Genomic DNA, 16,803 nt, shown 5'->3' with positions numbered 1-16,803 from the left:
CCTAGAATAATGGTAAAATATTGTTTGATAATATAGTTTGAGTATTCCGACAATCGTAATTCAAAAGATTATCTGAAAAACTTACTCTAGGAGATGTTGGACAGCTGTGGAACATATGAAAACAAGCTACCTAAGTAGGGCTATATTTACAAGCTGACGACCCTCATGGTAATGTTCAAATAGAACGAATAGCGGTACAGCCGACTGCTAATCACGCTAAAGAATGACCAAGGCGGTAGCGCCTGCGCCTCTTGGTAAATTTCTTCTTGCTAAGCTTAATACTATGGCAAATCATGCTGCTGTGCAGTATCCACCGTATCCATCTTTCACAGCTCGCTAGACATAATTGGCCGTCGATCGAACAGACGCTATGCTATTTTGAAAATCATCGTCCTGCAAAATTGACTGGTTAAACTCTCTCGGCGCCAGCACAACATATGTTGGCATGGGGATACATGGTTCATGTCGAGGATCCCTAAACAAGCAAAACCTAGCAAGGGCTCATGGAGGTAGACCACGACCCCATGTAGTGCGATTGATCTCAAATCGGTAGAGACTCTACGGTGGTCGGTGCACTCTAGTTGACAATGGTCCATATCGGCGCTTTGCCAGGCGTCGCGCTATTTCACCGCCTAGCACCTGTCAAATTGATAAACACGGCGTTGACAAGTCCAGCTGGCAGGGTTCGATAGACGTGTCGCTGATGAAGAGGCTCCTGGTTTGAGTCAGCTGTGGTTTTATTGGCCTTTCCGACAGGACCCTCAATTTCGGCTCTGCAACCTAGAATGTGAAACATGGGGCCTGACCCACTCCAGGTAGACAAGGGGACCTCGATCCATTCGAAAACTCGCCTTCAACAAGATGGATAATTAGGAGGAGTGAACATCCCTCCGACATCTTTTAGGACCACGGAGAGCAGAAATCAAATCACCACCGGAGAGAGCCTACGCCTACAGTTACAAGCGGCAAGTAGGAGAGAGACCAGTTAGGCTGTCCGTTTACGACAACCCTCTCTTAAGAGGCAGCGGGTTCTCTGTCTCTCTCTGTCTCTCTGTTCTCTCTCTCTCCGAACACCAAGCGTGTGGCCCCTTTTTTTTTTTTTTTTTTTTTTTTTTTGGGCCTCCTGGCCTGACCGCTTGCCCTCGACACAGCAGCACGCACAAGAGCGGCAGGTCACGATGTTGACTTCGACAGTTGCCTTTCTGGCAACTACGGCCACTCTGGTCAGCGGCCTGGATAAGCTGTATCACGACAAGCAGTCCTACAATGACGGTGTCTATGGCACATTCCCCACAAACGAGTATCACTCGGCAAAAAACTTTAGTCCTGCGATACAAGTCAACACCTGGAACAAACAGGCCATGTCTAAATCTGGCTCACACATTCTGATCCGTCACGATGCCTTTTCTGATTCCAAGAACAGCCTGGATGCGTCGCCGCTCATACTGAGCACAGAGGACCTCAGCGCCGTGTACCTGAACCGCAGTTTCCCAGGCGTGGCGAATGTCAACGTACAGATGTACGAAGGCAAGCCGATCCTCTCATTCTTCGGCGGACCTATTCAGGAGGATGTAGGCTTCGGCAACGGCTTCGTTTTTGGGTACGACCAGTCGTACCGGGAAGTCGGTCTCTTGGCAGCAGAGGATCTCAAAGTCGGAGCGGACTTTCATGAGTTTGTCATGACGGGAGACAAGACGGCAATAATTACCGCGTACGAGATGATCGACTGGGATCTAAGCCCATACCTCTCCGACGACGATGACGAAGATGCGCAAGAGGGCAAGCTGCTGGATTGTGTCTTCCAGGAGATCAACCTCGACACCTTCGAGGTGCTCTTCCAGTGGCGCGCGTCCGAGCACATCCCCATGGACCTATCGTACGAGCCTGCCGACGAATCAGAGTACGGGTGGGATTTCTTCCACGTCACCAGCGTACAGAAGTCTCAGACGGGCGACTATCTTGTGTCGGCGGCCTCCATGCACTCGATATACATGATCGACGGGACGACGGGCGCCGTCAAGTGGACGCTGGGCGGGAAGGGCAACGACTTCGAGGAGCTGCCTTACCCTGCAGGGCGGTCCTTTAGCAATCCTCTGTTGACCATGGGCTGGCAGCACCATGCACAGTTCTACCCAGGACGAAACGAGAAGGAGTTTACCGTTTTCGACAACCACGGCGTCGATATAAATGGCTGGGGCTGCACGGAGAACTGCTCGCGGGGCTTGCACTTCTCTCTCGATCCAGACGCCAAGAGGGTCCAGCTCCTCAACGAATACCTTCACCCGGTAGGGCTGTGGAGTATCTCCCAAGGAAGCGTGCAAGTCCTCGACAACGGCAACGTGTTCATCGGCTGGGGTCGCAACCCTGCCATTACAGAGCATCTTCCCGGCGGAGATTGCGTTTTCGACATCCAATTCTCGCCCTGGCGCTCTCCCAAGACGGACTGGAAGAGTTTGGATAATTATCGCGCCTACAAGGTCGATTGGACGGGGCGTCCGCACTGGAAACCCGACATAATGGGCGAAAGAGGCCGCTCGGGAGGCATCAGAATCTGGACAAGCTGGAACGGCGCCACTGAAGTGAAGGAATGGGTTCTTCTCGGGAGCAAGAAAAGCTTCGATATCAACGGAGCCCAGAAATTCGTGACGAGGGCACAGCGGGATGGATTCGAGACGTCAATGTGGGTTGAGATGTCGCAGCAGGCGAGGTATTTCCGTGCCGTTGCCCTGGACGCTCGTGGACATATACTCAGCGCCTCGGATATTTTCGACATCAAGACCAGGACGGTGACGCCGGCTACGTACCCAGTGACAGAGGTTGGGGGACTGCAACAACAGAGCAGTATGACGAATAACAACAATGAAGGCACGACCGCACACAAAGCTGGGGGAAGCAAAGGTGGTAGTGGCAAAGGCCATGGCAAGGAACCTGGACTGCCAGTGACTAAATATCATGACCTCTTCCCAGAATGGAGCTGGGGTGGTATTTTCTGGAGAGTGGTTGGTATAGGCTTGGGTATTTGGGCTTTTTCAAGACTTCTATGATAGCATATGTCAAATGGAAAAAAGTATTTATTATAGTACATACCTGTGAGTAATTACCAGTCAGAATGTTCGACGTGTGTGTTTGCCTTCTCGTCACTTGGTCATAGCATCGCTTCTCAAGAGCAGCAACTGGCTTTCTATGCTCACAAGCTTCTCAGCTATCAAGTCAAGGCCCTTTCAAGTGAATATGAAGGGGAAGACCATATGGGCTTAGTATATTCCTCGATTACTGCATTGCGAGTGTGAGAGGGTAGCCAGCCAATTCTTATAATACATGCAACCACTGCTTGGATTCTACCAATCATCATGGACCAGGCAGTTTTTGGGCACCTACTCCCAGGGAAATGGGGCTTAGCAAATGCTTCCAGCACTTCTCGCTTCTTGGGAAGCAGACCCAACGGGGCTGGCAGAAATCAGAGAAGCCGAGTCGCGATAGGCTTCCATTCCGCAATATCTTTGTCAGTGGGAACAAGCCACACTATGCCTCCATCCCACCCATCAAACCTTTCAGATTTACCTTTGTCCTGGCTCAAGGTGATGCCTGCTTCTTGCACAGCCTGCTCAATTTCTTTGAGCTTGGCCTCATCAATGGGCATGTCGCCACTGTTCTCCAGCATCAGTCATGGGCACCACCCAAACACACAAGCGGGGCTGTCTCTAATGCGAGAAGCCGGAGCAAACACTCACTAAAGCAGACTGACATGTGGCCCGAAGGCCTCCCTCCATTCGGCCAGCCACTTTGTGGTCTCCTGCTGCACTGTTTCCTCCCCTATGACGCCCCTCGCCCTTGCGATGCCCGCTGTGTCTCGAACCCCATCCCAGCCGCAGCTGATGTAGCACCGACGAAAGAAGACATCCTCAGTCTTGACGCGTTCGAATATGACCTGGACATCTGCACTAGATGGGAAGGGAATGCTGTTTAGCCATCCCTGTGGATCGTCGCCATACTTGGCTGGGTCGATGTTGGAGGTGAGCGTCAGATGCGGGCTAAAGAGTGGTGGAGGTGGGGATGCAGAGGGGAGATGCAAAGGCAATTCGGAAGAGATGAGTTTGGCGAGGATGGCGTGGATGGGATGAGAAGATGGTGGCACCAGCCAGAGAGAGGAGCCAGGCATGTTGGTTGGCTGTATTGTCACTGTGGAGGTGGGTTGGAAAGGGAGAGTCACGCGGAGAGGGGAAAGCACGTCTCGCAGCTTGCACTTGCAGTTCTGACTGAGACGAGGAAATGCGGCCTTGAGACAAGAAAGGGTTAGGGTTCAGTCTGAACTCTGTTTCACACTGGAGGAATCAGTCCAGAGAGAATATTCTGGAACATCTAAAGACGCAAATTAGAAGGTTATGATAAGTCCCTCATTTCACTATTTGGGAAAGAGCAGCTGACATCTGGAGAAAGAACCAGGTTGGTCCGAGACCTGAGCAAAAGAACTTAAGCTCAACAGTACGAGTTTGGCAGTCCAACAAATTACAATATATGTTCTGGATTTGTGTCAAATCTGTGAGCAATCCTTAGAATGCTATGTAATCGGCAATGCAGTTGACATTCATTGGCTCTAAAGCTGAAATGGGACGAGAAGCAACAGGATTGCATAACTGAGGTCTTTATGGGCCCAGGTAGTGCTCAAGGCATAGCAAGTCTCACAAAGTGCCTGTTTTATTCAGTAATTACTTAAGCATAAGTCAAATATCTTTACCTCACCAGCTCACTCATGGTTTAGTTAAGATGGAATTCATTGCGACCAGTTCCACCTTCGTTCCCTGCCAAAGTTTTGGATGAACAAGTCAATATTCTGTGGACGTATTTTAGTGATATATTCGTGACGATACCTTAACTACAAGTCACTGTTTTTAATCAAAGGGATTTTTCTCGCCTCACTATTGAACAGACATTAAGAAGTTGATTCACTCTGTTTCCATCCAATACTGCAGAAAATCAAAGGATCATTGGGTTGTATTGTTGCTGTTGATGACTCTTACCAAATTACTGAGGATGGTAATAGTAGACCCAATGAACGCAGAAACTATATCGTACTTTTTTTTGAACTAATCATTGTAGATATACTTCTGCTGTAATAGGTAGATTGTTTTCCGGTATGCACGTATTAGCTGGACTTCTATGATGACGTACGGATGATTGAATAAAAAGTAAAAAGTGCTTCGCTAGCTGGTTCGTTTTGTCGCAAAAGAAATTATAAAACTAGATGAACTAATCGGCACGGAGCAATGCTCATAAGTAGATAAGAATCAGAAGAAGAGCAGAGGGGTTGGTAAGAGAAACCCTGAAGAAAATAAAGTTGCTGGGCCACTTATGTCTCAGGCGAAACTAAATTGAGGGGGGGGGGTGGCAGCGCAGCAGGGACAGGGCGGAATCTTGCTTGCCAATTTAGTTGGAAGAAGACTTTTGATTCGATAGATGAGATAACAATTTTTTTTTCTCCCAACCCTCCCCAATTATTTCCCCGAGCACTCAACGCAACAACGTCTGACTTTTTTTTTTTTCTCTCTTCCTTTCGTATTTTTCTTTTCAATGCACCCCTCCCCTCCCCTTTACCCACCACCTCAATTCATCGTCAATCAATCATCGCGCAACGCGTCAACCTCATCGCGATCATCTCAATCCACACATTAACATATCTCTTGCGCTCGACTTGAAGACGTGTTATTATTCTTTTCCTTCGAACCGAGTGCCCGCGGCTCAAGGTCAGTGACAATTGCAGTAAGGGTAGTGGATGATATCAAATTATCAAGTATGTCCCTGCATCATTTCTTTCCCCCTCTTTTTTATGCGAATACCTACATTTGGAAGATACCATCGAGGTTCTCCTTCTTTGTGGAAAATTTGCGCTCGTCATCCATTCATATTTATTTGCTTTCATCCTTCTCCAGATTGATATCGTGTCATTACCTCGCTGATCATTGCCAACAGCTTGTGGGTCTCTGCTTCACTGTCTGAGAGCAGAAGCATGCAAAATCTGGAGTGAAAGGTCACGACCTACCGATTCGCATTGGGAGGAACGACACTGGCGGTGGAGGAGCTCGAGAATTTGGGCGTTCGGGCAAGAAAAGAGGAGAGTTGTTGTGTCATCATCGCAGGCACAAAAAGGGGAGAACCGAATGCGAAAAAGGCGGGTAACTACGACTGACGACCGGACCCTACGGCAACTCACTTATTAATTATCAGCCCTCATCTCGGCCGTTTTCTTCCTCCAGGACTGCCATCTGGGCAGAGACATGATCTGGTGAGCAACCAAGGGTTGAACAACCGCTCACACTCTCATGCACCTCACCTTTGTTTGAATTGTCCCAAATGGCCAACATCCGGTGACACTGCTTGCACACATTATCCGTACACCAAATAACTTCAAGCACTGTCGACCTTGCCCCCCCCCCCCCAGTTTGTACACTCGTTCTTGTCTTTATTAAAGCACTCCAGTCTTTTCCTTTTCCTTTCCCGCTTCTTTTTTCTTTCTTAAATCCAAACCCCTGCGTATGACCGACCACGAATGACCTTCTGCAGCGGCCCAATTTTAGCGCGCATATTCTATTTCCTAGATGCTCATTCTTTGTGTCGCAGGCCCCACTTTTGCTAAAAGGTCTCTTTCTTCTCTTGCTTGTTCTTTTCTCTTCTTTTCCTTTTGGGCCCTTCAAAGTCCTTTGAGACTCTCTTCAGACCTGTTCCAACCGTTCAGTCCAAAACAGGCTGTGGATCTCAAGACCATGCCGCGCCGACAAACTGAGCGATCATCTCTTGCAACGCAAGGCGATTCGCAACCCCAGAGCAACGGCAACCGCTCTCAGACACAGCAAGAGAAGACTTTGGATCGAAATATTGACAAAATCTTGGGAGGAGATCCTGAGTTTGCGGATATATTCTTTGGCGAGGTAAGCACTGCGCAGTACTACTGCCTGCCCTCTTTGATTTCTTTCCCTGGGAGGGAGGGGAGGGGGGAGGGAAGGTGGATATGGCACAGTAACCCAGTTCGAGGCTGTATTACGATCTCGATGGTGGTGATGCAACAAGTTGCTTGGACTCCAAGTGGGGTGTCCCTCTAGAGTGCTGTTGATGAGACAGAGATTGGATAATCTGCTGGAATAGGTGGCCACTGGATGGCGACCACTGTCCAGTTGCTGACCTTTTGGCGAGAAGCTGGTTGTTTGTCAAGAACTGCCATGTCTCATCGACCTACCATGTCAACACCCCAGGCCATCCATTCCCCCTTGTCTCTTCACCTTACCCTGCTCTCATCTTGTCCTCATCGCGTTGTCTCAGAACCTCCAGCTATACCTTGGCTGTGCCCTTACTCGATACCCCTATCTTCCAAACGTTGCCGTCCTCCTGCACCGAACCATTATTGGGACTGCAGCAGTTTATGCAGACCTCTTTCCCCGACCCTTGTTTCTTTTTCTGGCAAGATTCTTCCTCCCTCCTCCGCACTGGCCACTTATCACAACCTGCTGTGTTTGGTACACATATTCATAACCTCTTACCACTGCACAGCAGTTTCTGTAATATATTCTCCACGCTCCTCTGCTACCAACCTTCCTCCCCGCCCTTCTCCCACCCTCTGTCACCAGTCTCTCCCCTACCAATCCCCTGCCAATGAATCAAAAGCATTAATCGTATCGCATACTCACACTTTTGTTTTCCCTTTAGGCTACTAACATGCCGCGCAAGCTCCTTCCAGCCCCCTCAGCCCAAGAGGCAGATGCTGATGGTGACATGGAGATGGGCTACTCTGACCCCACGCGTCAAGATGCACGAGATACCAGCATTGGCCCCACCAACCATGATGGCGACAAAAATCGAGTTGTGCCCAGGCCCACTGGCCATAGCCTTATCAACATTGTTGAGAACACGCCGCAGGACATCGATCAGCTTGTCATTCGCCAACTGACAGAGGACTTGAGCGCGTACCGTTACGACTTGGACTTCTGCCGTGCCCAGCTGGACCCTGATATGGTCGGAGGCATCACCCCTCACGAGGTCCGCACATTTCAGCTGCGTATCCTCGACCTTGGTCACCAGATGCGCATGCTTCAGCACCGCATCCAGCTAATGCAGGCTGGCATGAACAATGCGCGTCATGTCGCTAGTATGACCGGTAAGGCCGGTACTATGACGGCCAGCGCATATTACGGCGCCTGGCCTCCTGGCACAAACTCTCAGCCCGATGTCTACAATGGTGGTGGTGCAGCCGCCGCTCGAGGCCAGTACGGTGGTGGCACTCCCATTTCGTCAATTCAGTCTTCAACTGCAGGCTACGGTGGTTATCCAGATGGCCCTCAGGAGCGACGTGGCCCTGGCCGTCCTCCTGGTTCCAAGAATCGGCCCCGACCTTTTGGCGAGTTCACGCCCTCGTCTTCACTTACTGCAAATGGTTCTGCCAAGGCTGCTGCGCTGGCCAGCGCTGGTGCCAAGCGCATGCTGCCTGATGAGATACGTGTCGCGACTCGTAGGTTCCTCCAGCACATGTTCTTGCCTCCCCCAATCAAACCCCTCTATCCTCCTCCTGTGTCTCAAGATTATCCAGCTATGCACGGGCAAAGACCTTGCCGCGCGCAGCGCACACGGTATCTTTTTTTACTAATGCCGCCTCGCGACTGCAGCTGATCGTGATGCCTCTACTCCTGGCGTGGATGGCCGCGCTACCAGCGAGATACCTGCTGCCAAGCGACCCCGCCACGATGTTCGGGTCGGCTCTCCGTTGAGCCACACCACCGAGGATGACAATGCTGCTCCTACCATCAGCAAGCTCTACAAAACCAGCTCGGCTGCTGGCAAATCCACTTTAAAGAATACTGCTGAGGACGAACGTGAGGACTCGAGTGCCTCCGCCGGCCCATCCATCGCCGTTGGCAGCAACACTAAGAAGACGAACACCTTTCTTGCCGCCAACTCGACTGCAACCCCCTCGACGCCTGTTGAGAAACCCAGTGCTGCCCACCCGCGTGTCACGTCCCCACCCTCTTCTAGTCCTGCGGTTGCAGGCTCTGGCCCACGTGGCGATACCTTTCAACGCCTCGGCCACTGGATGTGCACGCTCTGCACATCCCAAAAGTATTTACAGCAACCTGCACCCAAGCAGCCATCGGAACCCTCGTCGTGGCCGCTGCGGGATATTAGCAAGATGGTAACGCACCTGACGCGTATGCACACTGAGCACAGCAATACCGAGCGTTGTATGGAGCTGGGCAGCGCGCTGGACCAGAACCGTGGTCCCTTCAAGTACTGGATCAGGATCACAAAGAAGGAGCGCTTGACAGACGAGGAATTGGATGCAATCATAACCGAGCTGATTGGTGGTAACCTCCCTGACACACTGCGCCGCCTGAGCAGCGCTGCTGCCGCCTTTCCCAAGTAGCACTAGAGAGGGCTATACAAGTCTTTTCGACACAGCTGATCATCAGCCAAGTCTGTTGCGGAGGGAGGAGGACGGAGTCAGACTTTGGTCGTTAAGACGGACGGCTGTCAAAATCAATAAGAATACTGATGAATACCAACCCATAATTGAAGTGTGGGAAGGGCTATGGACATACTGAGACTCAAAGATAGTATTTGGTAGCCATGACATGAAATTCGAGTCTTCTGATCAGGCTCTATGCGCTTTGCCGAGACTTATACTCTTCCGTTCCTATATTTCGGAGCGGGCCGTCCTCATTCCAATCCTCAGATCTCAAGCTCGAAACACGTGGGTTATGAGACGGATTATGCTCTTGCTGACCATGGTTTGCTCAACGCAATCTGACACCGACAACCAACGCGTTCACGGGTGATGATGGAATTATCGATCGTCAGCCTTGGCAGCACAGTCAGATGCTTGAGACGTGGGTTCAACCGGCGTAACCAAAAGAACACTTTTTCAAGAAACGGAACAAGGCATTACGCGTATACGATCATTTACCGTACTCGTGCTATCAAATTCGAATATATCAGTTAAATTATCAAGCTGTTATAACGAATCTACCCTCAGATCCAAGCAAATTTTTCGAATATGAGATCAATTCAACTTCCTTCCTTTCTAGACATGAACCTGTTTTTCAAGTCTCTGCACTTTCTGAAAGATTTCCCACAGCTGCGCGTTGACCAGCAATGTTCGAGCTTCGGAAAAGCATAGCTGGTACATCAGATTTTGAGCGTTCTTACATCAAGTTTTGGCCGTGTTTGAGTTGGACTTCGAGACATGAATACCTATTGCCATAGTAAGCGTGGTGTGTGGGAGAACGAATGTTCTTGTGCAGTTGGTCATCATCTTAAGCAGCAGGTCTTTGGCTCACGAAACAAATGTGAATCGGGACAGAGATGATGCAAGACAGTACTTCCCTCTGTTTGGGAGCTCGACGGGCCGTCGGGGAGGGCCGAGCAACCCTGAGGAGTGCCACGAGGACTTTTGTTCGCGCGTAAGACTTCTTTGACCTTTCGGAAGCGGCCGGATCAGCAGGGTTTTGGGGTAGGAGATGCTTGTGTATCTTGCAGCGATGCAAATAAAACCTAAAAGCTGACCAACTTGCACACCATTCTTATAGCTTGTTATAGAAAATGATCACGTCAGATACTTCAGATCTCGGCCCGCAACAAGGCCATAGCGGCCACTTCAATCCAGAAGAACACTGAAATAATAAAGATTTGACCTAAGGTATGTCGTGCATGGCATTTCGGGCCCTTTCTGAGGGTCTGCAGGCCTGCTGGACAGAATTAGCGCAGAGCAGACTCAGCCCACTAAGATGTCCGACGCGAGCCACCGCTCTCGATTAACGGATGCAGTTGTGAGGGCAACGACTTTTGGCATCTAGTCTGCGTGCTGACGGCCATGTCGTGCATCATGTACTGTTTCCCAAATGATACCCTGTAAACGGGCCTGTTATCTCAGCTCAACGACCTGCTTTTCCTCTTTCCAGCACAGACATGCTCGGAATCGCGCCCCCCCCCCCCCCCTTTCCCCCAAAACGCCTCCAAAAGGTCTTGGACCGGAGGCTGGACCTCGGGGGCTACCACCTTGTGCGGTCAAGCCGCATGGGCCTTTGCATTTCGTATCTATCTATATAAGACCAGTCCCAAGAAGCAAGACTTGAGATGTTCTCGATCTCCATTGACCAGTCTAAGCGCAGTCTAACGGTTTGTTGTTGCCTTTCTTTATATCTTTTCTTTTCTTCCGTCTCTTGATGAGACTGTAGCTCCCGGCGAGTTATTCTCCATTCTTCTTCACACTCACTCATTCTGGGATTACGAGCAGGTCTGTAATTAGTCTGTCGCTTGATTCTTCTTTTCCATCTTTCTTTCCCTTTCCTTACGCCTTGTTTTCTCTCGACGTTGTTGATCACGTTGAAGGCACTCCTTACCACATTATTTTATCATAATGAGAACACACGCATTCGCAGCGGTGGCCGCCCTAGTGGCTGGCGCAGTGCAAGCCGCTCCGTATGCCTCTTATGCCGGCGAGCGGATCACCAAGCGGGACGACTTGATGACTGGAAGCCAGGTAGCTGTTTTCTGGGGCCAGAGCACCGAGGAGCTCTCAGACGTGTGCGGGAGCGGCGACTACGATGTTGTCATCATGGCCTTCCTGACCAGCCTGATCCCGCCCAAGTTGAACCTGGGCAAAGATACCGGCAGTGCAAGCACAGCGCAATCGCAGCAAGATGGCTGGGGATTGTTTGATGCCACTGTCCCTGGGGCCAGCGGGACGAGTGTTGCCAGCCAGATTAGTGACTGCCAGAGCAAAGGCATCAAGGTCCTGATCTCTTTTGGCGGTACGACTGGCATCTCAGACGCGACATTGTCTAGCTCTGACGACGCAAAGACGGCTGCTGATAACCTGTGGTGAGTTCTCCCCCCTTTCCTATGTTGGTTGTGTAGATGCCTCTTCTTGGAAACCCGTTCCGTGTCCACATGGACTGCCATGACCCCAATGCTGAATGTTTTCTACTCTAGGAACCTATTTCTTGGCGGCACCAGCATGCAAGATCTCCGACCCTTTGGTACAGATGTCGTCCTCGACGGTGTAGATCTGGACAATGAGACTGGAGACGGCAGCAATTATGATACTTTCCTTTCTACCCTGACTGGGTACTTCGGCTCCGACACCTCAAAGAGCTACTATATCAGCGCCGACCCCATGTGCAGCCAGGTCGACGCGGGAGACAGCACGTCCATTCCCAAGTCCGTGATGAAGTACATCAACTTCATGAACGTCCAGTTCTACAACGACGACTCAAATGAGCTCGGCGCTTCCAACTTCGAGAGCAACATCCAGGCCTGGGATGCCCTCTTCAGCAGCGTCAGCCCCAGCCCCAAGCTGGTTGTCGCCATCCCCGGCGGGAAAGGTGCCGCTGACACCACAAACTCGAACCCTGTCGACATTCAGGATGCGGACCAGATCAAGAGCAGCATCTCGACTATCAAGGGCATGGGCCTCAAGAACCTCGGCGGTGTGGCTATCTGGGATGCCGGGTACGCCGCTAACAACACTGGATTCTCAGCGGCTGTGAAGGGTGCACTATAAGCGCTCGCCCTCTCATGCTGCTGCATCGTGGATCCTCAGTGTTCTGGGGAATGATGTGGCATCAGACGTGACCTGCATCATGTTTGACTATGTTTCATTTCCATTGTTGTATATTGTGTTTTAGCACGTGTTCCATGCCTCGAAGAGGTTTAAGATGATGGTCTAGTGATATCCCCCTCGCGGTCTGGTGGTTTCCTCTTTTTTTTTTTCTTCTTTTTTTTTTGGTGGATTTTCCTAAGGTGCATTTGATGCTGGGCTTGCATGTGGTTGGCAGTTAGATCTGGGGATTGGAGTTCTGGAGTTGAGAAGAGCTACGGGATTGATTTTGAAATTGACTTGCTAGTGTATTCTTTCATGGCAAATCTGAATTTGGATTTACTCTCCCAGTCTGCTGAACATGTCCACACCGCCCATTAGCCACCTGTATTCTGATATTCGCAAGCTCCACTGCGCCATCTTTGCACGTCCATTACCCCGCCGACCTTACCCTTTTCTTTCCCTAATTGTTGCCTTGAAAGGGACGTAATGACATCATTTCACAGCAGACAACTGATTTTTTTCAAAAGACATGCGTCAATACTGAGGGGTGTGTTGAAGAAGTAATTTGCGTTGTGGTACCGTCTTGTATTGCTTGGAAGTCATACTTTATAAACTACCCATTTTACAAAATGAATACGTAATGGGGGGCTGGCGCAACGGTAGCGTGTGAGATTCCAGTTATTTCTCTGGAGACTCCTCAAGGTTGTCGGTTCAAATCCGGCGTCCCTCAGAAGTATTTGGGTGCAAAGCCCAAAATTCCCTTTTTCCGTGTGGATTATGAATTTTGATTTTTTGATTGAATTATAAAGGAGCTAATCTCGTCGATGCCAGTGAATGTGCAGGGGTGAAACACTTTGAGACTCTTAAGTTTCTGCCAAAGAGCAATGCTGTCTTGTCCCCCTAACCCTGGATTCATCCTATGATAGATATCAATCACCTCATCAAGAAGCTTGGAAGAAACCGACAAGCGCTTTCACCCTTTGTCTCAGTTAAAAATACTTACTCGCTTTACAACTATCTTCATTTAACCATTTTCTGCTTCAAAGGTCCAATTCTAAAAATCCCACCCCCCCCCCCCTCCTCCCCAATATCATCCCAATTTTGGTCCCGGCACGTCCGGTTTGAAGTGCTTCATAAGCACCTGATTACCCATTCCTTCCATCCGACCTGTTCCCAACACACAGCGTACAAACGCTCGTTAGCCCCTCTTTTACGTCTTTAGCCCGCCTTGGGCCTTGTTTGGTCGCAGTTCAACCTTACTCCAGTACTTCCTTTCCACCGTCCGCAGCCGTTCCTGCTGCTTGAACTGTCCGATGATGGTCGACCGTCTCTCGGCAGGCGTGAGGTGTGCCAGCGCGGTTCGGTCGCGGACGGACATTTTGGTAAGTGCCACGGTGAGAGCAGACTTGCTGTTCGTGAGGATGCGGCGCTCGGCTCGAGTGAGGACTTGCACTTGCGGCGCAGATGATTGTGGCGACGAAGGAGCATGCTGTCCGGGTGGTGAGTGTTCGGCTGTGGCGGTGTCGGACGGCTGGGGTTGAGCTTCAGACTCGGGGGCTAGATCGCCCAGAAGATATTCGATGCCGCGCTGGCCAGACCTTCTTGAGCCGCCAAGGGACAGCGGTCTGTGGTGGGTATTCTTCGGAGCCGGGGCGGAGCGATGGACGAGGACCTTGCCAGATGCGAGGCGGAGGTTGCCTTTATCTATGCTGGCTGTCGATGCCCCTGACCTTTGAGCTTTCTTGCTGCTTATCGTCCAGTCCTCCCTTTCTCCCTCGACGTTCCTGTCAAGATCATCACCGCCGCCGTCACTGTCACCGTCCTCACCGCTGCCAAACATCCCCTCAGCATCCTCATAGAAATCACGAAACTCGCTCGTCTCTCCCTCAAGGTCAACATGACAGTGTCCCTTCCCCATCATGTGCTGCTGCACCGCGTGTGGGGACTGCCGTTGCGTATGGCAAGACAGGCATTCTTGGTAGCCAAAGACCACGAGGTGCATGTACCGGACGATGGTCTCGACGTCGACGACGAGCACTTTTGTACCATCGTCGATGTTAGTGGGGATGAAGAGGCCGTGCTTCTTGTGCATATGAGTGAGATTTGTGGAAAATGACGTGGAGAGGATGTTGCAGAAGAGGCACTGGGCGGGGGTGAAGATGACTTCTGGAACAATGTCCTTGTCGTCGTTGTCATCATTATCATCATAATGATCATTGTCGTCATCCTCACCGTCGTGCTCCTCGTTACTGATCTCCGTACCCGTTCCTTCGTCATTGTCTCGAGCTTCAGGTCTGGCTGACCTGTCTGATCTGCGGTGATGGGTAAATACTCGAGCAACAAGGACACGCATGGTGGAAGTTTAATGCTACTAATCGAAGATGAGAAAAGGGCTTGAGAAAAATGGCAATACCTTTTTGTTGACGCTGCAGCACCATCGTTTGGTGCGCTGCTGGCACCTTGACCTGCAGCGGATGTTTCGCTCGCTGCGGGTGCCTGGAGGGCTGTGATTGTTACCATGGCTGCACTGGTCGTGGTTGTGTTTGTGCTACAAATGACGAGCATGAGAACCAGGTGGTTGAACTGTGAACTTGCCACTACCAGGTGATTCGAATAATTACACCGAAATGTATATCCTTTTTCTACTGGTCTCTTGAACTCAGTTCCCAGCGGCGCCCAGGTGTTTATATATCTTATGTTACCTGCCCCTGCTAGCCATGCTCTCTCCTCCCCCTTTATACGTTGGCGTACTTCTCATTCAATCTGTCAGGAGCACCCTTGATGAATCCCAGCGGAAAAGACAGGCCTGTGTGGGGAGAATTACAGCCAAGTCAACCCCGATCGTGATGAATTTATCCCTTTTGGGAGACTGTTGGAATTCACTAACATCCGGCTGCATAGCTTGGCTGGTCTCCTGTTAGTGCCAATTCCACTTAGACACAGAATGACTCACTGCTGATGCAAGTTGCACCACTCTGCAGACGCAGCAATTCGGCGTGCCTGATGAGGAAGCTCCCCGAGGAGGAAGAACAGAAAAGGCGAAAAAGAGAGATAGAGGCGAAGGAATCAACATACCACAACACCAGATTTGAGGTTCCAGACGATATCGAAATAACCCAAGGCCTTGTAGAGAACAAGGGTAAAGAGTAGGGATTCGACGGTGCGGGTCTGTTGGGCGAGATATCCGCGCTTTTGGTATGTATGACCGTCGTGGGTGGTTTCGTTATACGAATTCTTTATCTCCTCCTAGTCCTTTTGTACAGATGACTGGTCTACCAGTCATTGTCTTGTTGATGGATCGAGTTGGTGCTCCTGGCCTTCAAACCTGCCTTTTTGTAGACATGTGCACCATCCATTGGACCCTCACATGTACTTCTCTTCTTCTAAATATGGCTCGCAGTGGTCACCGATACCGAATACGTGACACCGACAAGACTCGAGACTCGGACACCTGTAGACACACAAACGAAGGGCTGTTAGCAGAACTGAATATCCAACCCCGGCTAAAAACCCCCCACATTGGGAAAGGATAGAAAAGGGAAGACCACTTACAATTCAGCAGGCATCCCAAACCAAACGTGCCAGAGATGCTCCATCAGCCGCCCACTGTTCAGGCTCTGCAGTGGTGTGTTGATCAACCAGTTCCTCAGGTCAACCCACCAGTCCAGGCTCCTCATCCTGATCCTCTCCCCGCTCACAGCGAACTGGGCACAGCACGGCGCGGCCAGTCTGCTGGGAACCTCTTCCCCCTTCTCGGGTTCCAGAAAGGCATGCAGGAGTGTGGCAAGATGAGTCTTCCTGTCCAGTTTGGGAAAGCGGGCCCAGTCGCCCGGCTTTGCCCCTTCGAGCGGCACGATGTTCTCGCATCCAGAGAGGCAGCGTGTGCTCGCATAGCCTGCCTTTAGGATGTACTGGGGCCTCAGCCGGGCGAGCTCTTGCAGAGAATCGAGTTTCTGGTGCCAGGCCTGGAGGTGGGCGTGGTGGAAGAAGACAATGTCCGGGAGGGCGTTGTAGTTGTCGATGATGTAGGTGAGGTAGACCATAGCCTCGTTGCCCGCTGCAGAGGGGACGGAGAGCGCTGGGGAGAGTGGCTTGTCGACACGGTAGTGAGCGATGGTCCAGTTGAGAGATGGAGGGATCTCGGAGAGCCAGGCTCTGTCGTCTTTGGTCGTTGAGGCCACGACGAGAGTTTTGCTCAGGCTGGACGGAGTATTTTTGTGGCC

At 50.9% G+C, this 16,803-nt stretch overlaps 6 protein-coding genes and 1 non-coding gene across 7 annotated transcripts; 4 read left to right on the top strand and 3 right to left on the bottom strand.

The window, feature by feature from the left end:
* Positions 1-1,256: 1,256 nt before the first annotated feature.
* M406DRAFT_227507 (uncharacterized protein) lies at positions 1,257-2,798 on the top strand (the record flags this gene model as incomplete). Its single annotated transcript, XM_040915772.1, has 1 exon — positions 1,257-2,798. A coding segment is annotated over one exon (1,542 nt), but the record flags the coding sequence as incomplete, so codon positions are not given.
* A 380-nt stretch (positions 2,799-3,178) lies between these two features.
* Positions 3,179-4,206, bottom strand: M406DRAFT_357096 (2, 3 cyclic phosphodiesterase). Its single transcript, XM_040923588.1, has 2 exons — positions 3,732-4,206; positions 3,179-3,647 (listed from the first exon to the last, which is right to left on the bottom strand). The coding sequence occupies exons 1-2, from the start codon at positions 4,157-4,159 to the stop codon at positions 3,458-3,460; spliced, it is 618 nt and encodes a 205-aa protein (XP_040774408.1). The 5' UTR covers positions 4,160-4,206; the 3' UTR covers positions 3,179-3,457.
* Positions 4,207-7,704: 3,498 nt separating this feature from the next.
* Positions 7,705-9,403, top strand: M406DRAFT_331964 (uncharacterized protein; the record flags this gene model as incomplete). The annotated part of the gene is made up of 2 exons (XM_040920687.1): positions 7,705-8,494; positions 8,649-9,403. 2 exons carry the CDS (start codon positions 7,705-7,707, stop codon positions 9,401-9,403), a joined length of 1,545 nt encoding a protein of 514 aa, XP_040774407.1.
* A 2,100-nt stretch (positions 9,404-11,503) lies between these two features.
* On the top strand, positions 11,504-12,541 carry M406DRAFT_49001 (family 18 glycoside hydrolase; the record flags this gene model as incomplete). The annotated part of the gene is made up of 2 exons (XM_040924380.1): positions 11,504-11,859; positions 11,971-12,541. The coding sequence occupies 2 exons, from the start codon at positions 11,504-11,506 to the stop codon at positions 12,539-12,541; spliced, it is 927 nt and encodes a 308-aa protein (XP_040774406.1).
* A 681-nt stretch (positions 12,542-13,222) lies between these two features.
* Positions 13,223-13,310, top strand: M406DRAFT_t96. Its single transcript has one exon. It is a non-coding gene; the product is annotated as a tRNA-Trp (tRNA).
* Positions 13,311-13,670: 360 nt separating this feature from the next.
* M406DRAFT_221758 (uncharacterized protein) lies at positions 13,671-14,738 on the bottom strand (the record flags this gene model as incomplete). The annotated part of the gene is made up of 4 exons (XM_040915603.1): positions 13,671-13,747; positions 13,841-13,989; positions 14,110-14,293; positions 14,393-14,738. Coding segments are annotated over 4 exons (756 nt in total), but the record flags the coding sequence as incomplete, so codon positions are not given.
* Positions 14,739-15,982: 1,244 nt separating this feature from the next.
* M406DRAFT_232130 (uncharacterized protein) lies at positions 15,983-16,767 on the bottom strand (the record flags this gene model as incomplete). Its single annotated transcript, XM_040915895.1, has 2 exons — positions 15,983-16,031; positions 16,133-16,767. Coding segments are annotated over 2 exons (684 nt in total), but the record flags the coding sequence as incomplete, so codon positions are not given.
* Positions 16,768-16,803: the final 36 nt, after the last annotated feature.

The sequence above is a fragment of the Cryphonectria parasitica genome, assembly GCF_011745365.1.
Source record: "Cryphonectria parasitica EP155 unplaced genomic scaffold M406scaffold_6, whole genome shotgun sequence".
In the NCBI taxonomy this organism is placed as follows: domain Eukaryota; kingdom Fungi; phylum Ascomycota; class Sordariomycetes; order Diaporthales; family Cryphonectriaceae; genus Cryphonectria; species Cryphonectria parasitica.
This window is presented reverse-complemented; position numbering and strand designations above follow the sequence as displayed.